The sequence below is a fragment of the Xenia sp. Carnegie-2017 genome, unplaced genomic scaffold (genome assembly GCF_021976095.1).
Source record: "Xenia sp. Carnegie-2017 unplaced genomic scaffold, XeniaSp_v1 HiC_scaffold_6, whole genome shotgun sequence".
Taxonomy (NCBI): Eukaryota; Metazoa; Cnidaria; class Anthozoa; order Malacalcyonacea; family Xeniidae; genus Xenia; species Xenia sp. Carnegie-2017.
In genome coordinates, this window is record NW_025813526.1 from 6,869,396 (window position 1) to 6,891,260 (window position 21,865).

Consider the following 21,865-nt stretch of genomic DNA (forward strand, 5'->3'; position numbering starts at 1 on the left):
AAAGAAATGTAACTGCAGACAGAAACATCTATGCCCGACAAATGGCAATTGCCTGAAACCCAACGTGATTTACAAAGCCGACGTGACAACGACTGACAACAACGAAACAAAAACTTACATAGGTGTTACTGCATGCGCTTTTAAGACACGATATCGAAACCACATTAAATCAATTACGAACATTAAATACCGGAACGAGACAGAACTTTCTAAATACACGTGGACACTGAAAGAAAACAAACGTAACTACAACATTAAATGGGACTTCATCAAACAACTTCCACCTCCGAACAAAAACCAAAGAACCTGCCGTCTTTGCCTTGAAGAAAGGCTACTTATCCTGAAAGGATGTAAAAAGAACATTTTTAATAAACGTTCCGACATGTTTAGTGCATGCCGTCATGTAACTTAACACCTTTTAGTCGATGTATATAGTCAGCAAATAAAATATTATCTGTTAGTTGCCTGAAGATCGCCCTACGGCGTGAAACTCCGAGTAGGGACAGCAAACAATTGTCCATTCTATTTTAGTTCATTTTATTTTATCTTACGCTCTTCTAACATATAGAATATTGAGAGCTCTTTTATCCAGGATTACTATCCGTAATATATATATATATATATATATATATATATATATATATATATATATATATATATATATATATATATATATATATATAAAAGATAAAAGTTTCTCCTGATTTTAAATGATTTTTATTGAGCTTTCGACTCGTTGCTTCGAGCCTTCATCGGAATGAGGATATTTATTTACACGTGCTTTTAGCTTGGACACGTTTAGAGTGTCTAATTGGATTAGTGGGTGGATTAATGTGATTGGATGGGGTGAAATGCGTTGCCATGGGTTTTGGTGTATTGTGAATATGATTGGTGTTAATAATACTAGAGTGTTATGTTTTAGTTTTGGTGTTGTTTGTAGTTTTTTTGTCCTTTTTCTTAAGTTTTGAGTATATGAGTTTGAGTTTTTTTGTAGGTTTTTTGGCGACGTTAATATGAAATGGTTGAAGAAGTCTGGCAGTCATTGCTGATGTTCCGTTTATGTATGGTAATGTGACGATTTTTTCTGTTTCGTCCGGTTTTTTGTTGCTTTTGTCGGTTTGTGTTTTGTTTCGTATTTTTTATATAGTTTTGTTTATGAAGTTTCTAGGGTAGTTGTTTTTAATAAATGTGGAGTATAAGTAGTTGCGTCCTGTTTTTTTGGCTTCTTCAGTATTACAATGAGTCTTTATCCTGTTTAAAAGTGTTCGAATGCAGCTTATTTTGTGTTGTGTTGGATGATTGCTGTTGAAATTGAGTATTTGGTCTGTGTGGGTGGTTTTGCTGTATACTTGTGTGTTTTGTGTACCGTCATCTGTTCTGGTTAGTTGGATGTCGAGGAAGGTAAGTTGTTTGTCGTGCTGTTCGTTTTTAGTAAAGGTAATGTTCTTTTTGGCATTGTTTATGGTGTGTAGGATTTGTTCAGTTATGCCACCTCCTTCGTGGTCTAACGTCGTGATGTCTTTAAGGCAGTCTGCAGTAAACTAAAAAAGAGATTATATAATTTTTCCATTTAAAATTATCTAAAGTAATCAAATGATAAGAATGGCCATATGCCCACTTTACTACAGACATATGTATATAGTAACTATGATTACTAAACTGGTTGGGGCGGACAATTTACACCTAGTATGCGGGCTATAGAATCAACTGTTGTGACGTCTTCCCATGTCATTCTTCGTTTGTTATCTTTGATTTCATCACCAACATTCTTGACATGACGTTTTAAGATCTTTAAGCAATACTGAGTGTGATTTCCAATACATGGATGGGGAATATTTAACCTTTCTTTTAAGCTGTGCATATCTGATTTGAATAGATTAAATAAGCGATTGAGATCCAATCGCGAATATTTTATACACATGTCTTCACTCTTGGCAGCTTCACTTATTGACAAACAGTAGGAAATTGGAATGAGTTTTGCATAGTAATCTTGGGCATTCAACGGTCCATGGTAGGCAGTTTGAGGTTGTGCTAATAATCTATTTCCATTAACTGTGTCATTTTTCTGAATTTTGTGGCCTTCAGGTAGACTGTTGTTGTAAACAGACAAATCACTGCACATTTCTATATTCCAGTCGTAGCGATCTTTCTCAAAGAACCAAGCGTAGCTGATGATAACGTTTACTGGAGAAAGAGCATTGCTTGTTTCGTGAAATTGTTGATATGCTTCTTCAAAGTTACTTGTATTGAAGTTTTTTAATATGTGGTCTCTGCAGTGTGTAAACGTGTCACGGTAGATGTACACAGGAAAGTATGTCATAAAATCAGCAACTTGTGGCATTCCTATAGCTAACTTTGTGGTTTTTGCCCATGATTCTCCCCAGTCAACTTTCATTGCACATTCTGAACTAAGAATTCTTACTTTGCCATTTGCCTTTATAGTTGATATGGTTACAGGGAAATTAAATGGCGAATCACTATCTAACCAAGCTATTACCTCGTCATTGGTGTAAAGATCTATGAAAAAGCTGCTCCATAACTGACGATTATAGCCAGGTGGATTTAGCTGACCAGGATAAGTTAAAACCAACGGATCCTTTGGTAGTGGCTCGTATTTTACTTGAAAAGTTTGATTGGGAAAATGTTCTTTCGTTTGATTCAATAGTGTTTCACCGAAGGCGTGATCCTTCTCTGATTCTTCATCAAGTACAAGAACCATTTTACCTAGCCATCCTGGCCAGAAAAGCGGAATCGTCTTCAACATATTGCAGTAAAATCTATGTCTGTGGTCATCTCTTTTACCTGACATTCTCATGTAGAGTGAAATTGAAGGATGATCATAATTGATATATTTCGTGGGAGACTGAAAAACGTTAAATTTTGAAAGTACATGTTCCTGGTCAATAATACCAAAAGACCTGTTTAGTTTTGGAAGGAAGTAAATATACAACATCCCCAAACAGCCAACAGCGACGAGCCATAAATTGATGCTAACTTTCATTATTATGGACCAATTGTTTTTATTAAAGCTTTAGTCTTCTACAAAAACACAAAATATATTATTTATATATCAATGAAAATGAGATCCTCATTTGTGAAATCAATCCACCCTTTTGCCAATATGAAGAACTTATTGCATTTTCCTATGTCAAGTGGTACAAAGTAGTGTTATAATTGATAATAAAAGCTACACATATTTCAAACAAAACTGCTGTTACTTATAAAGAACTAAAAACATATTTCCATCATAAAACTGGCAAAAGAACACATTAATGCCAAAAGACAGTATATATATAAAAAAACGTAACACAAAAATATTTAGCAAATAACTTCTTTCATAAGGAGAAAAGTTACAAACTACGTTCGACAGTTACAATTACCAGACACAATTGACACCCACTTATTATAAATAAAAATATAACAAATAATTCACACATCAGAACTAAAAACATCGCATGTTATATTAGTTCACAATGACAATACACAATTGACACCCACACATTTCCTGTACACACAAAACAACACGTAAGAGCCAGATAACAAATACGGCTACCCAGACGTTTACTCCTCATTTGACTCTGAAAATGACTCTCACTAAGGTTGCGTCAACAACAACAAAAACAGTTCTCCTCAGGACTATACCAATCTACGTCTACAAACATGTAACGATACTCCCGGGTTCAAGCCATTTTCCAAACACACCATAGGTGTACTAGATTTGAACAACCCAAAGTCATATTTCTGAGTAGTAATTAATGAGCCGTGTTCTTGAGTAAAGTTATTAGACATTGTTCGGCTTATTACATAGCTTTAAGGCCCGGTATGCACCATACCTTATTAATTACCGTAGCAGGTTAAATATTCTTTTTTTATATAAGGCAATGATAATGTTCAATGTCAGAAAAACGATCAAATACAATAAATCTATCAGCTTAATTAGCTTTTACTCCGAACAGTTAATTCTATAAAGCAAATGAAGATGTCGTGATAAGCGAATCCAGTATAGTGTAAACGCAGCGTAAGCTGCGTAACGTTTCGTAAAGTGCTCGTAAGCTCTTATTAGTACTGTCGTCATTCAAACAAGCGATATAGCATTATTATACTACACTGTGTCATATGCAATATTTCTAAAGAACTCCTCCGAAAGAGTTGCATCAAAAATTGCGTTTAAAAAACCAGGTACTATAAATTTATGATGCTAATGCTTTGCCATATGTAAAATTTTGACTTAAATATAATTGCACTGTCACAAAGCATTCAGATTAATTAAAAGCGTTAATTAAGACATATTGTTTAGTGTGTCAAAACTCTTGTAAATAAATACATCGCCAAACTTTGGCTTGTTGAAAAACATTTGCTAGTTAAAACTATGTATTTCAGACATAAGTATCAATTTTTTAAATAGTTCTGTGTGATTGTGGAAAACTATTACACGAGACAAAGCTCTAACTTTGATTTGCAGTCTTGGTTAATTAATAAATATTGAAATCTTAAAATGTAGATTTTATAGAAGTGCAAAACGAAACTCGTATCGCAAGTATGTTAATTTGTTACAAAATAGCAATTACTATCGTGTAATATCATTTATAAATTATTATTGATCCTGATTAAAACCCCACACGAGTACATACGAGTGAAATACGACTATATATTAGTCACAAATGAGAACTAGCACAATTTCTTTAATAATACATTGATATTTGCTTTCGCTTTTGCTTAAATTTTGTCTGGACTCTGGGGCAACCCTTTGATGGATTTAAATGGTGAGAAGGTTTTTTGTTCGCACTCATTAATTTTGTATGTTTCAGTTTAATTTGGTGTCCGCTGTGCTCAATGTCTTAATCTATTACACCGTTTAAATGTATCAACAACGGTAGTCTTGCAATGGAGTTGTCATAAAGTAAACTCGTATACAAAAAACATTATATATGTATTTTGTCGATGCTATTTGCCAGCATTTGAGATTTTTTTGACTTACTTTCACCTAACAAATACATATTTATGAAAGCCATTAAATAGACAGCGTATAAACAATGCCTTGCAAACGTGCTATATGAAATAAATGTACCTTATATATATTTCAATTCAATGACATTTGTACTGTGTTACGTTTATGTGTCATATTATGCTTACGATTTCTGATTACTTTTAATATTTTTTAAAGTTCTAGCTGATGTAATTCAATCTTTGAACTTCAAAATCAGTATTTTAAAGACTTCAATAAATTATTTATAAATTTTAAAAAAAGAGGCTGGATATGAGCTAAAGTGCAATCTGATTGATTCCATACTAAACTACCCCATATTTCTTTTGTGGAATAAATAAGATAAATGCAACATTTGAAGAGTAAATCAACATCAATTAATTATGAAAGAATGTTTTATGCAGAGCGGTGTTTGAAATTAAATGAAGATATAATTGATCTTCGCATTTTGCTGGACAATTTAAGCAAATCCGAATCCGTTGAGTCTCCTGAATTTTTCAGGTTCATGAGGCAATTGCTTAAATTGTCCAGCAAAGTGCCAAGATCATATTTTCATTTAATCAATTAATTATATTACAAATACATCTACTTGTTATTTTTGCTCAAGATTTTTAACTTATTAAAATATTAACATGAGTACAAATAGTATATTAATCCTAACACGGTTTTTTTAATTTGCACAAGAAACACATGTAACTTGGACGAGATTTGAGCTTGCACCTTCGGGATACTAGTCAAACACTCTACCTGTTGATCTACCAAGCCCACAGGGATTGGAGACGAGTCAAATCTGTTTTAAACTGCGTATGGATGAAAGATTCTTGCCACTAAAGCAATTTACTGGATGGCACCGTGTTTCGACTTTATTCCAAAGCCTTCATCAGAGTATATTTACAATATATTAATCCTTATTATATATATTAGGATTACGAATAAAATAATTTTTTAGTATTTAAATACATCAAATGGTTGCCCCAGAGTCCAGACAAAATACAAGCAAAAGTGGATGCAAATATCAATGTATTATAGAAGAAATTGTGCTATTTCTTATTTGTAATCAATATCTATTAGTATGTCACTCTTATGTACTCGTGTGGTGTTTTAGTCACGATCGCTATTATTATATTGTTCTATTAGACATTTTTATATTTTATCTTTAATATGCATTTTTGCAATGTCATTACAAATAAGACATAATCTAGAAGCTTGCTTGCATGCGCTAGAAGCTTGCTTACATGGGTAAACACATATTTTAGAACCGCAACCGCATTTGTTGTTGTTGTGGCTAAATATATCTTGCTGTAATATACTGTATTGCGTTTGGGATGTAGGTCACAAAAATCACTATACTTCCCATTACATATTATATATAAATGAGTAGTATAGACCTACAAGTATAACCCACGAGGAGACATAGCTTACCGAGTTAGGTTGACAAGCTAAAAAATACCAGACGAATATCTTGGCTTTTTTTCCATAATTATCTTTTGGCTTTTGTGCCGTTAATCCATTTTGGAACACTATTGTGAGTCATTGTTGGACTCACGATCACTCAAGAATAAAGACTCTCGGTTGTACTCAGACAGAGGAAATAAGTTTTACTCATACTTGTTAATATTATTGTTAAGACACTTATAAACTTATACAATTACGCGTGGATAAATAAATTGTTTGAGGAATACAACTGGTTGACACTATCTTTGTTGCATATGGAAATAGAGCCAAAATAAATACCTATTCTTTCGGGACCACGCACGTAACATAGACCCTGACCTATTTCATCAAAAAGTTTTCTTCCAAACCATTTCAAACTAACAAAAACTAATGACATATTCCCTCCCTATCAATGACAGATTCCTGAGTAGCATGTGTGAACCACAACTTAGTATGTGCCTGTCAGTTTTAAATATCAGCATTAAACAAAAAACAACAAACTTTGACTTAAAAACCATGAGCAGCTGACAACTTAATAAACTTATAACAAAAAACAGTTTCCGAAGGAGCAAAACATCTTGAGATTGCAAAATGTGAATCAAAACAAGACGAGAAGTGAACTGTAAATTTTCGACTTTTTTTTAAAGACATCCTCAGACAGAATGATATTTAAAACCATACATACACATAAGTAGATATCATGCAGCTTTGTCACACTTTTGTCACAGAGCTCTTACCCGTGCCAGTTAGTTTCCAGTCTCCTGAAGTTGATCGGTGCGCGCGCATGTCAACCGGAAATAGGGTTTAATAAACATGGCATGGCATTGGACGGCGTGAAAATCGGAAATACGACAAAGCTGGAAGTTGCATGCTATTAACAAATAACATTAGACCGCCTTATGTTTTATTGGTTAATAAACCGGATCTATGTTATTGTGTATTCATTCTTCAAACTATATAGTCGAACTATCGTCTTAAAAAATGTTATTTGCGTTGTTTATTATTGCATTGCTTTTGGACGTTTTGAAAAAAAACAAAAAATATGGCACACATGTTTAATCAGATACATGCTGACACTGTTGAGTTTGAAGAAGTTAGTCACAGCGATCTTATCAACTTGATTTTTGTGGATTTTATAAGTAAAAAGATTCAAGAGCTACGAAGAGCTGAAAAGGATGAAAGTAAAGCAGACCCTTGGGCAGAGTATCAAAACGTTTTAGAAATGATGACTGAGGAAGATCGTTGGTTCAATTTTGCAGCTCGAGCAGTCGAAACAATTAATCACGAACATGTCTGGAATGGAATATGTGAAGCCTTCAAGTTTCTAAAGTACAGTGGACCAACATCTTCTCAAAAGATATACTATGAGAAACTCTGAAAAGCACCGTGGAATGAACTTATGTCAATTTACACACAAACAATTAGACCACCATTTTTTGTAAATTTGTTTGATTATGTTGATTGTGCTTGTAAATTGAAGTATAGAACATCTGTATGAGACTATTTGTTTCATTTTAATAAATATTCCAGTTGCCAACTTGGCTGTATTTGAGATTGTAGTATGAATGACCACGATAACAAACCAAAGTGATCAATGGACTACATAAACCAGTAAAAATGTCTTTTTCAAAAACGTATAAAGGCGAATGAAAAAACGTTATAGTGTTCATTTCATTGGGAGGTCTGGATTAGCCGCTAGACAAGTATGGGGATTTGCGGGAGTAAAGGCTACAGCGAGAATTTGAAAAGAGATAAAAATCATAATCGTCAGAAAATGTTTCGCCTGGGTATAAGTTTCGGACGCAACGATCTCAATCTTAAGGGTCATTTGCAAGCAGGATACACAAGTAAAACTGTTAAAAATTATGGACCAGCCGCAATTAAACTTCCAACAGATAATGCGATAGAAGAAACACTGCCTGTAACTGAAAACATTGAACCCCTCGATAATGAGTAGTTAAAAGAAATTGACATCTAATTGCAAAATTATTATCACGAGAACATTGTCATGAGTAACGTTGACCAGTACTTAGCCGGTGTATACTTCAATCCAAAACGTCCTGGAAGCTACGGAGGTGTTGAACGTTTGTACCGCGATGTAAAGGCAGAAGGAATATATGACATTAGTCGTGAAAGAATTAAAGAATGGCTCATGCAACAAGACGCATACTCTTTGCATAAACCTATTCGAAGAAAGTTTGAAAGAAATCGTGTCGTAGTGAGTGGTATTGACGACCAGTGGCAATTGGATCTTGCAGACATGCAATCTTTGCAAAAGTATAATGATGGTTATCGCTATCTTCTTATCTGTATTGATGTTTTTCCAAATATGCATGGGCTGTTCCATTAAAAAGAAAACAGGATCGTCGTTGGTAGAAGCTTTTAAAAGATTTTGTCATCAGGACGTAAACCAACACACATTCAAACGGATCAAGGCTCGGAGTTTTTAATCGAGACTTTAAGAAACTTTGGCAGAAGAAAACGTTACCTTGTTTAATACATTTAACGAGACGAAGGCATCCATCGTTGAACGTTTGATACGTACACTGAAAACTAAAATGTGGCGCTACTTCACAGCAAACAAAACCATGAGATACATTGACATGCTTCCTGATCTACTGTATTCTTATAATCATAGCATGCATCGCAGCATTAAGGAAAAACCGATCAACGTTACAAGTGAAAATGAAGATAGAATTCGGCAAAATTTATATGGTGATAGCAAATTAAATAAACCTACGCATGTAAAATATAAGTTTGATATAGGTGACCAAGTACGAATAAGTAAAATAAAACGAAGGTTTGAGAAGGGTATTTACCGAATTTTCAAAAGAAATTTTCACTGTAAGTCAAAAATACCGCGCAATCCTCCTGTATACAGACTGAAAGATCATGAAGGGACGAACTTGAAGGAACATTTTATGAAAAGAACTTCAAAAGTCATCAAGAAAGACGATGTTTATGAGATTGAAAAATACTTAAGAAACGTGGTAGAGGGGGCAATGTACAATATTTTGTAAAGTGGTCTGGTTACCCTAACAAATTTAATTCATGGGTACCAGCATCGGAAATACATATATAAAACGTAACCGTTTTCATGATTTTTTCATTTCACATTATACCTTAAAGATGAGCGGGACACACTTCTATCTGACATTACCTAGTAATGCATCTCTCTCTGTATTTCCTGAGAATAAGATTTCAGGTTTTCGCGTAAAACTACCTCACGTTGTGAATTTAAATGGTAATTGGGAAGTAGGATTGTATTCAATTCCATATCCTCATACATGGTACACGTTGAAAAAAGGTTTGGATACACATATAAATGTAACTCACAAAACAGGTCAACCTACTCCGGTATTTGTCGACTATGGCCTGTATGAAAACACCTTCGACCTAGTAAAATCAGTTAATGAGACTCTTGACAAAGAAGTAAAAGACAATATCAAATTGAGATTTGACCCCCGAACAGAAAAAATTAAAGTGCATGTAAGACAGGGTTACAAAATATCATTTAATCAACGAATGTCGGTCTTACTCGGTTTTGGCGGAAAAGACGTAGAGATTTTAAAAACAACCGAAAGCCCTTATGCTTGTGATTTGCACGGATCCGTCATGATGTATGTATATTGCAACATTGTACAACCGCAAGTTGTTGGGACGTCAATGTAAAATTACTAAAGGCAGTTACCACTCAAGGAAAATATGGAGACATTGTTTCAAGAACATTCACTAATATCCAATACATACCCGTGCAAACAAAGTCTTTTGAGGACATCGAAATTCTCTTAAGGGACGAGTTAGGAAACCCCATCGCATTTGAACGAGGGAAGTCGATAGTGACACTTCATTTCAGAAAGCAAGCTTCGTCTTATTTTACATAAGAAATATGACTCTAACAAATCGTTATGTACAATATTAACTCAACCAACAACGAGGATACGGTGCATCACCAGTGTTTAAAGGAGCACCATGGCAAAGAGGATATGGACAAGTGGGTTATGGTCTTGGTGGCTTATTTCGCAGTTTGGCTGGAGCTGTAATACCTCAGGCAAAAAGCAGTGCAAAAGCTCTGGGTAAAATTGCTCTTAACACAGGAGCAAACGTTTTAGGCAATGTCATCTCCGGGAAAAGTGTAAAAGAGTCTGCAAAATCGCGAGTAAATCAGGCTGCTAAAGATGTGGAGAAAATGGCTGTAAACAGAATGCAGCAGTTTGCTCAAACAGGAAGAGGAAAGTCTTCAAAGAAACGGTCAAGAAAACCAGCTAAAAAGAGAAAGGCGACGACTTCCATTACCATTCACAGTTCAGCCAAGAGACGTAAAGCAGCTAAAGAAGCAGAGGACATTTTCGGCTAAATATGGATTTCGTTCATCCAAAATCTGTAGAATGTACACAAACCGAACTTGATTTATTTTCTGTCCCACCAACACAAGTCAGTTTAGAAAAGGGGCATTGGATTGATCATCAACCTGTGTCCAACGTATCTGAAAATGGACCAATTACATTTTTAGCGCCCGGCACAGAAGATTATGTTGACATGTCTAAGACAATATTGGTAGCTAGAGCGAAAGTAACAAAAGCCAATGGTGGGGATATCGATGATGACACTAAAGTTGGACCTGTAAACAATTTCTTGCACAGTTTGTTCAAGCAAGTTGACGTGTTTCTAAAAGGAAAGTTAGTTACACAAGCAACAGGAACATACCCATATCGTGCATATCTCGGCACACTTTTAAATTATGGTCCGTCAGCCAAACAATCCCAGCTCACCGCTGCGTTATTTTACAAAGATACTGCAGGTCAGATGGATAATGCAGATCCTGCCCACGCAAGTCCAAACAGGGGTTTGAAGACAAGAAATAAGTTTATCATGGGAAGTAAAATTGTTGATATGGCAGGTCCTATCTTTTGCGATGTTTTCTTTGGTGAACGTTACTTACTTAGCTATGTTGATTTGAAAGTGGTCATGAACCGTACCAGTGACGAATTTGTCTTAATGTCATCGGTGGACGGTGCAGCCTTTAGAGTGAAACTGATAGATGCATACCTTAAAGTTCGTAAAGTCAAAGTGAATCCTAGTATATCTCTGGCTCACAAAGTTGCCCTGAAAAAAGGTCCAGCCATTTACCCAGTAAGACGTGTGGACTGTAAAAGTTTTATTATTCCTTCTGGAAACCCTTCGCTGCAAAAAGATAACCTTTTCAATGGTTTAGTGCCTAAATCGTTTGTTTTCGGTCTTGTTGAAAGTGCGTCATTCAACGGAGCTTATAAAAAGAACCCATTCAATTTCCAGCATTTCAACATTTCATCTTTAGGCATTTCAATAAATGGTGAATCTGTACCATTTAAATCAATCAATTTGTCCTTTGGTGCGAATCCAAGATTTATAGAAGCATTTCTATCGCAGTTTTCAGGCACTGGGAAAATGTATTACGACACAGGCAATGGCATTACACGTAAAGATTTCCCCAACGGTTTTGCCCTGTTCAGCGCGGACTTTACCTCCGATATGTGCAGTGCATCCGAACATTTTAACACTGTGCAAAAAGGAAACCTAGCCATTGACTTACAATTCTCGACACCGCCAACTCATGCAGTTAGCCTTGTCTGCTATGGAGAGTTTGAAAATATAATACAAATCGATGGAGGGAGAAATGTCGTTTATGACTACATTGGATAAATGAACACCTCACAAATATGGACCGCTTTGAAATCTGATCCGGTAACAGGAAAAAAATTTCTCGGCGTTTTTCCAGCCGACCGTCTGCCTAAAGAAATCGAAAGCTACCCAAAAGGATTTATCGCAAACACGGGTGTAAGCGGAAAACCGGGGACCCATTGGGTTGCCTTTTACTTTCCTTCAGAAGAAAAAGCTGAATTCTTTGATAGCTATGGACAACCACCAGGGTGATATCATAAGTTCTTTAGAGATTATTTGAAACATTATGATTGGGGGTTTAATAAACGTCAATTGCAAAGTATCTGGACGGATGTATGTGGACAATATTGTATATATTACCTCAGCCGTAGAGTGCGAGGATATAGCATGAATAAGATTGTAAACATGTTTGATGGTAATACTGTTGAGAACGATAACAACGTATCAAGTTTCGTTAGCAGACATTTTCATATAGAAACTAGTGTAACCCTAAACGATAGCATTCAGTCAAGTATAAAATTTGTTGTAAAAGCTTGAGCCGTTTATTATCAATAAAATTTCTTTGTGTAAACTAATTGCCTGTGCTTTCTATTTGCATATTCTAATGATAACAGTCAGGAAATTGATATCAACTGCTCAATTTATTTAAACAAAACAAATTTTTACATGTCAAATTTTAATAGTCTATCCAACGTAAACGAGTTTTCTTTAGTGTAGGGGGGGGCTTTAGGTGTTGTCATTTTCGTTCTTGAGCCTCTGTGGTGGGCTATTCCATCTTCTTCATTGGGCGAAGTTTCCATTTGAGCTTCTTCCCATCTTACATCGTTCCGAACCAAATCACGAGGAATGTTTATTTTTGATAAAACGCGAAAGAATTCTCTAGAACCTGTAGGATTGAAGTTCTTTCTCCCTCTTACGGCGTCGCTGATCAGGTCAGATATATTTGATTGAGGAATAATAACACTGTCAAGTTTGACTTGTCCTGAATCATCCCAAGTTATTATATCTGGCTTTGTTTTGAGACGCTGCAGTATTGCTGTTGCGCGTTCACGCATCGTCTTCGGCACACTTTGTACAATGACGGAGTCAGATAATGTACGCACTTCGTTGTTTATTACCGAGTTTCTTTCTTCCCCGTCCGTTGTATCCATCACGCGTACTGTGGGTATCTGAATATCTTTTTGTTTCTTCAAATTAAGGAATTGCTCAAAGTTTGTGTTGAAAAGTTTTTGCCTTTATTCGTCACTTAAACCGTCTTGGTGAAGGATGTGTGAGAGTTGAGTATCTTTTTGCATCATGTTCATGTGTAGTGTATCTCAACCACTTACGAAACAGAGAGCCTTTGTGAAGATGCAATATCCAAACATGCAATCGAAGAAGGATGGCCTCGCCATAGGCGTCGTTTTATACCTTCAGTAAGTACCGTTTGTCTTTTTTCTGTTCCTTAGAGTGTTTGTATTAACTTTAACAGAGGCGTCGATTTTATTTTTTAGAAAAATGTGATCACTGTGATGATTATCTTGTAAAACCCTCGTGTGGGCATGTATCGTCACATAAAAGACCTTATCGAGTAAGTTTTAATTCGTTTGTAGTTGTCGTAAAATGTTTTTTTCTATGTAATATTACATCGCTTACGTATATGTATACAGAATTGCTAACATGTAAAGTAAATTCATACATGTTTCTTATATTTCATTTAGAACAATGTAATGGTTTGACCTTACGAATCGAACGGGAATAAATAAAAATATATATTTACAAAAGCTTAACGACTCGTGTTTCAAGTTTGTTGTTTGACCTTACGAATCGAACAGGAACAAATAAAAATATATATTTACAAAAGCTTAACGACTCGCGTTTCAAGTTTGTTCTTTTTATCCGAAACAAATATTTTACGCCAGTCGTTACAAGTGTATTTTAGTATCTCAAGTCCATTAACGGGTGGCTTGACATCTTCAATGCTTTTCATAAAATCTTTGATCACAATCTCTTTGGACACATTTTCCAAGGCATCATCAAAATGCAACAACATACGCTCGTCATGCTCCATCATGAGACAGTCATGCTAGCGTTGAGAGGGATGATCAATCATGCATCCATTGCAGTTCTTATTTACTTCAGCGTTTATCTTTGCAGCAATTTCTTCAGCATAGCAGTCTAAAAGTTTATTTTCTAACAAACTTTGACGTACAGTTATTTCATTCTTTTCTGACTCCAAAAGCAATTTGTTCATTCTTAATGCCAGATCAATGTCTACATTCAATTCCATTTGTTTCAAGAGATAGAATGTAAACCTTTCGATAAAGTATAAGCTATAAAATGCAATTACCTCGTTTTCTACCGTTTTTACCTTTGATTGAGAAAAGGAAACGGATCTAATGTTACTTGTCAATAGCATGCAACTTCCAGCTTTGTCGTATTTCCGATTTTCACACCATCCAATGTCATGCCATGTTTATTAAACCTTATTTCCGGTTGACATGCGCGCGCACCGATCAACTTCAGGGGAATGGAAACTAACTGGCACGGGTAAGAGCTCTGTGACAAAAGTGTGACAAAGCTGCATGATATCTACTCACATATATATTTATAACGCATGAAATAGGTAAGCGGAAGTAAGAATAACAAATTAAATAGTGTGATATTTACAAAGGCAGAGTTGGAAGAGGTGTAGTACTTCAAAAGGATGAATTGAAACTGCCGATCTGAATGGTAGAATAAGTGTAGTATAATTTATAAAAAGAGCTGTAATTCTTTGCTAGCCTTAAGACCCGTGTTGAGAAAAAGTTTCTTATGTTTGATGAGAAGTGCTTCAAGAAAAACAAGAATGTGGTAGTTGTTAGATTTGGTTGAGTCAAGTATTTTTTAGTTTTTGGATACAAAGTTTTCTACAGGAGAGGGAGTTCTGGGAGGTAGAAGGATATTATTGAGTTGTGAGAATTGGTTTTGTAGAGTCGCCAGGAATTGAGCGTTTTAGCACTCAAATGCTAGCCAACTGCACTAGAAGAGAGTCTGGTAGCATGTTCTTTGAGCCATACAGGCAAGCAACTTTGTGTCATGCAGATGTATTTTCTACTGCAGCCAGGGCAAGTTATTTTGTATACAAGCTTACTGCGAGAAAGTGAAGTTTGTCCTTGTTAGAGACAAAATTGGACAGGTTTTTAGTGTCATAAATAGTAACAAATTTCACCGGTTGAGAAAAATGTTGTTGTATTTTCTGTACGCCAAGATAAGGAATACGAACTCTAATTTTAGGTAGATTATCATCAATGGAAGAGCGGTTGTCGATGGGAATAGAATCATTGTATTTGGATTTTATTTTTTTATCTAAAAAGTTTTCAACACTGTTAGGATAACCGTGTGAAGATATGTAAGATTTGAGTATTTCAATTTGACAGTTCAAAAGTGTTTTATTGCTACAAATTTTGAAGGGACGGTGGTAAAGAGAATTTAACCATGCAATTTTTCGATTAAATGGTTCGAAGCCAAAGACTGACCAGTGTGGGTGTCTTTTCGTTAAATGCCAGTTCCATCAACCGAAATTTTTCTACCTAGAAAATGAATTATGCCATCGCGAAATGTATCAACTGTGAATGTGAGTTTGGCATCAAAACTATAAAGTTTCGATAAGACAGTGGAAATATTGGAGGGTTTGATTAGAACAAGCGTGTCATCAACGTAACGGTTGTACAATTTCATTGTGCCATCATTGATGAGATCGAAAACTATTAATTTTTCAACTTCGGTAAAAATTATATTAGCAAGGAAATGTCCTATCGAGGAACCCATAGAAACGCCGTCTTTTTGGGTATAAATGGTGTTGTTAAAAGAAAAGGCCATTTTGTTAAAGAAATCTAACATGATTTTTTTAATGTAGACTTTTTTTAAATTGTTGAAATTATGTGTTCATCGTAAATGCAGTCTAAAATTATATTGACTGTATGAGACAACGGAACTTTGGTAAAAAGTCAGTCAACGTCGAATGAAACAAATTGATAGCCTTCAGCGAACAGATGTCTACGAATGTTATTAATATTAGTTAATGTGTCAAAAGAGTCAGAAAGACAAAAAGAATTTAGAGTGAGATGATATAATAGGGAAGATAAAAATTTGCCAACTTTGTAGTGAGGAGTGTTAGCAGTGTCAGCTATTGGTCTGAATTTCGGTAAAGTATCATAATACTTGTGTGTACTTGGTGAACCACAGGCTCCACTAAATTATGGTGTAACAGGTTTAGCAGGGTCAAATTACTCGTCAGTAATTTCACCAGGTTTGTTGAGTAGGTAGTCTTGAAGAGAACGAAGTCTGGTCAATGTCGGGTCGTGATCCTATTTCTAAAAATTGGAGGTGTTAGAGAAGAGGTATTCGACAGAAGATGTATAATCAGAAAAATTTATAAGTACAATGCCATTTCACTTGTCATGCTTGAGAATGGCGAAAGTTTCGGTTAAATGGTGGAGAACATTTCTCTTCGTATGCCCTTACTTAAGCGAAGTGAGTTTTCAACCTTATCTTCAAAATATCGTCCTTAAAGTCCTGTTTTAAGAAAATGCAAAGACATTTTTCACAACAGGTGAAATTTGTTACTATTTATGACAAAAAAACCTGTCCTATTTTGTCTCTAACAAGAACAAACTTCCTTCACTTTCTCGTAGTAATATTGTATACAAAATATCTTGCCCTGGCTGTTGTAAAACCTACATCGGCATGACACCAAGATGCCTGTCTGTATGGCTCAGAGAACATGCAACCAGACTCTCTTCTAGTGCAATTGGCTAGCATTTCCATGAGTGCGAAAACGCTCAATTTCTGGCGACTCTTCAAAACCAGTTCTCACAACTCAATGATCTCCTTCCTCCTCCCAGAACTCCCTCTCCTATAGAAAACTTTGTATCCAAAAACTATAAAATACTTGACTCAACTACACCTTTTCTCAACACGGGACTTAAGGCTAGCAAAAAATTTCAAACCTTCTCTTAAAGTATAATACATTTATTCTACCATTCGTGTCGGCAGTTTCAATACATCCTTTTGAAATACTACACCTCTTCCAACTCTGTCAATGTAAATATCACACTATTTAATTTCTTATGCTTACTTCCGTTTACTTATTTCATGCGTTGTAAATATCTATGTGTACGTTTGGTTTTAGATATCAATCTGTCTGAGGATGACCTTGAAACAAAGTCGAAAATTTACAGTTCACCTCTCGTCTTGGTTTGATTCGCATTTTGCAATCTCAAGATGTTTTGCTTCTTCTGAGTTTGTTTTAACTTTGACTTGTTTTCGGACTTTTTTGCTCGAGCTTAAAGCAATAATAGATCTTGGCAAAGCTTGCTGCTATTATAATTTAAATACTAATTAGATGTATTTCCAATACTACGAACTTATTTGCATGACAAACTACGTAGTTTAAATATAATAAAAGTATATAATAAAGAAACTATCTCTATTTTAATGTAAGTATACTGCCTGATTGTTCAGTCTTATAGTTTTCTAATTACATAACTGTCAATTCTGCTTGTAAATATATAAACGTTTCGTAGCCAGCATTGTAAACCATAAGTCTTATGATGTCTTTGGAATAAAGACGAAATATTACCCTATCCTTTGTTTCAAACTCTTGTAATATCTTGAATATCAAGAAAACGAGATATCCCTCTTCGGAATTTGTTTTATTTTGTAGTATAAGAACTTCTACAGATACTCAAAAGTAGTCGTTATATAAAGACCACCAGATTAAAACGGACACATCTCAGCAAAAGAAATGGCAAACTTTATTACTTCAACAGTTGGGGAGATTTGTTTTACATTCCCAAAGGGTTATCAAAGAATTTCATCTGTTTTCTTTGAAAATCGTGCATTTTTATAAATAGCCGTGGTGACTAGGTCCAGTTTGTTTTTTATCTAAAACGCACGTTAATGGAAACACATTATGGTTTAATTGTTCCTGACAAATACGGTTCTCAAAACTTTGATGACGGAAAGATAGTTTGGGAAGCTTGTAATTTTTACATAAATTTCATGCATCAAGCGAAACATCACGGCAAAATCGTCAAAACCAGTAGACATAATTTCAGAAAAATTCTTATTCCATTTTAAAAACATTTGACCAAATGCTAGAAATGTACTAAAAATAATCTGTAATTGTGTATATTTTATATGTTTTCTTAGTGTTCTTAAAATTTCTTCTTTTACTCGGGGCGTCATCAGGGAAAACATTGACACTCTTGGAAAACAAAATTCACTCTTTTTCTCCGGAGATACATTAAGAATATTTTATTATTCACTAAGTAAACAATGTCAGTTTTCATTGGTCAACTACCTGCAAATAAAATATTCAATAACATTCATCGTAAACACTCACCCCTACCAACAACGCATCTCAACCAAAGAAAATTATGCATTCAACAAGGCATTTATCTAAGACCTTTGTTCAGTTATTCTTCCTGGTACTTTACGATAAAACAACAAGACTTAAATGCTAACTGGGAAGCATGGAAAGACCTTTGTTTTGCAGCGGTCAACGAAAGTATTCGCAAGTACCGGCATAGAAGAAAAATCATCGCTCCATGGATTACGAAGGATTTAATTAAATTGTGCAGAAAAAAGGAACACCTTTATAAAAAAAAAACAAAAAATTCAACAATGAAAATCACTGGGCCGCCTATCATACTTTGAACAATTCCTTGAAAAGTTATACAACTCAGCCAAATGAAGACATCTTGAGGCACTCGCAGATAAATTGCAGATAGAGAATAATTCCAAGCCTTTTTGGAGCTACATGCGTTCAAAAAGAGAAGTAACTAACGACCTATTAGTTCCTAAAAGATGGAAGTGTAGAAATTGCTGGGGATCAGGAGATTGCACAACGTATGAACGCATATTTTGCATCAATATTTACACAAGAAAAAAAAGTGTCTATCAGAATTTGATCATGTTCTCAATGAAAAGTTGTGTAATGTATTATGCACACCTAGCGAAGTGGAAAGTCATCTGAAAAACCCAAACATACACAAATCCCCAGGTCCTGATAAATTATCGCCTCGTATCCTAAAAGAATGTGCACTGGAAATATCTACGTCACTTTGCAACTTATTTAACATGTCATTCCAATCTGGCTCACTACCCAACGATTGGAAAATCATACACGCTATTCCAATTAATAAAAAGGGACCAAAATATAGAAATGAAAACTATCGCCAGGTCGCTAACATCTATCATCAGTAAAACGGCGGAGAAGGTTGTGAAATCGAGAGTTGCCTCATTGTGGATGGAACACCAACTTTTAAACCCAAGCCAATTTGGATACCTGGAGGCCAATCGAAAGTGTCCCGACTTTTAAGTTGTTAAAATGACTGGTGCTTAACAAGAATTCGTGTAAAGTGTCTGATGTAATATTTCTGGACCTGTCAAACGCTTTTAATGATGTCTCTCATAAGCGCCCACTTTTAAAACTCAATAGGTAAGGGATAGATGGGCAGCTGCACCTATGGTTCAAGAATTTCTTGACCATTCGAAAACAAAGAGTCACAGTGCGTGGATCGTACTCGATTTGTTCACTAGATACGTCTGGTGTCCCTCAAGGCTCAGGACTGGGACCGGTTATGTTCCTTATTGATGTGAACGAAATACCTGGCATTATCAAATCAACTGCTAATTTATTTGCTGACAATACCAAAAACTACCGACAGATAAATAATATCGATGCTTTACAGATACATCTGACAACCCTCGACCTATGGGCGTATTGTTGGCAGATGAAATTTATTTCTACGAAATGTGAAGTCATGAAAATTACACATAACAGAGACAAAAAGTCCACGCGTTACAACATATCGAGTACAGTGTTGAGGATTGTATCTAGTTACAAAGATCTTGGAGTTATTATGACTAGTGATGTGAAATGGTCAAAACATGTTGAACAAATAGTTCACAAAGCAAATAAGGTTCTTGGCTTACTTAAACGCACATTATGCGTTAAATGAAAGATGTTTTTTCAAACTTGTACAAAACCTTGGTTTCTCCAATCGTGGAATATGCCTGCCGGTGTGGTCACCACACCTCATCAAAGACAACGATGAAATTAAGAAGGTACAGTGAAGAGCCTCGCAAAGTGCTTTAGGCCAAAGAAAGCAAGAGATGGAGTACACGAAGAGGTGTAAAATTCTTAAATGGAACTCTTTCGTACAAAGGAGAGATTTCCTTTCCTTAGTGGAATGTTATAAAACTGTATTCAATCTAAATGGATTGAGTTTCAGCGACAATTTTGAACTTTGTAAAAAAACTAAACCGAGATCTAACTACCCATATAAACTACAACTCAAACTCGCAAAACTCAACTGTTACAAAAATTTTTTCTTTGTCAGAATTATTAAACACTTGAATAATCTTCCTATTTATTTATTTCATTTTTGAGACAGCCCTAACGTTCGTGAGTTTAAATCAAATTTGAAGAAAAAAATGAATATATTTTGAATCGTCATTTAATAATTGATATTTAGCTGTTTCTTATTTTGACTTTTTTTTATTAACTAGTTCAGTAAGATTTTTTACATAAATAGGAGACCCTTAATATAGGGCCAACTTCTGGGTTTCCTTTTTCTTAATAATTATGTATTTACATGTTGTTCTGAAATAAAGTATTGTATATGCTAAATAATTGTCAACGATCTGCAATTACGACGTCACATTACAAATACTTCTCGATATCTGTAGTATGACGTCAATCTACAAACATACGTTTGCAAAATTATCGACGCAAATACAACAAAATAGTAGCGACCTTTGACACAGTTTCTAAAAACGATATGCAAAAACACTAAAAGAGACGAAGCTGCTTTTCAACATATTTACAGCATATTTAAGCGACATCATGAACTTAAAATAACCGTTAGACAAGCACAAATCCGCGAAGGTTTTAAAACTGTTTTCAATTGATATGTTTTTTTAGAATTTTAGGCTAAAGTTAGTTGAGGTGAATAATAAAACAATTATTTAGTTTGGCTTTCGCATGATATGAAGAATTATTCAGACCTCGATCAATATTATCGGGCACAGGTTCAGCTTTAGCAGATAACATTGACTTCAGTCTGAATAATTTTTGATATCATGCTCAACTTTATCTAATAATTGTTTACTATACACTAACACCTTGTTTGTTAAATGAGCTTCACCTGTTCTTGCAGTATGGACACAGTTATTTGGTAAAAAATTGCAGACAGCAAACATAATTTTTACAAATATTTGCTACTATTTCACAAGTACTTGACTGCTAATTGTTCCAATATGTTTGCTTCTTCATGTATTTTGGCATTTTATCATTTTCATTGGCTTGTTACTCAACATAATGAGTTCTTTGTTCATGCAAATCATCTGTTGAATTTTCGGTTTGTTCAGAGTTACATTACAGAGTGTTGAAATCTGAAGGATCTTCGATTCTTCTTTCTAAAGTAGTTCATTGGTATTTAGACGATTTTCTGTTGTCTTTGTTAACTGGAAATTAAATTTCAGTTGATCAATATGCGTTTATTTTCATTGTTAGGCTTAAAATACTTTTTAGAAAATAACGAAATATTGTCTAAACAATTTAATGGTGACAACAGACCCTAAATATTTTACACCACATAATGAAAAATGCCAATTATATCTGTTACATGGGGCAATATCGTCAATCAGTGGATTCGAAGCAACAATCTTTTCTTTAACTGCCGAACGCGCTAACCAAGTATGCCACAGAGACATTCAGCAATGGAGGAATATTTTAAAATTTTAGTTTTATTTTAT

The 21,865-nt window shown here is 34.9% G+C and overlaps 2 protein-coding genes and 1 pseudogene across 2 annotated transcripts; 2 read left to right on the forward strand and 1 right to left on the reverse strand.

Moving 5' to 3' along the window:
- Window positions 1–1,654: 1,654 nt before the first annotated feature.
- On the reverse strand, window positions 1,655–2,809 carry LOC124457036. The gene has a single exon (XM_047007335.1). It carries the CDS (start codon window positions 2,807–2,809, stop codon window positions 1,655–1,657), a length of 1,155 nt encoding a protein of 384 aa, XP_046863291.1.
- Window positions 2,810–10,777: 7,968 nt separating this feature from the next.
- On the forward strand, window positions 10,778–12,100 carry LOC124457037 (uncharacterized protein F54H12.2-like). Its single transcript, XM_047007336.1, has one exon. It carries the CDS (start codon window positions 10,778–10,780, stop codon window positions 12,098–12,100), a length of 1,323 nt encoding a protein of 440 aa, XP_046863292.1.
- A 7,586-nt stretch (window positions 12,101–19,686) lies between these two features.
- On the forward strand, window positions 19,687–20,497 carry LOC124457038 (annotated as a pseudogene).
- The last annotated feature ends 1,368 nt before the right edge of the window (window positions 20,498–21,865 follow it).

Coding starts and splice junctions, on each gene's coding strand:
- LOC124457036 (XM_047007335.1), bottom strand. CDS start 2,809: ATGTCAGGTAAAAGAGATGACCACAGACATAGATTTTACTGCAATATG.
- LOC124457037 (XM_047007336.1), top strand. CDS start 10,778: ATGGATTTCGTTCATCCAAAATCTGTAGAATGTACACAAACCGAACTT.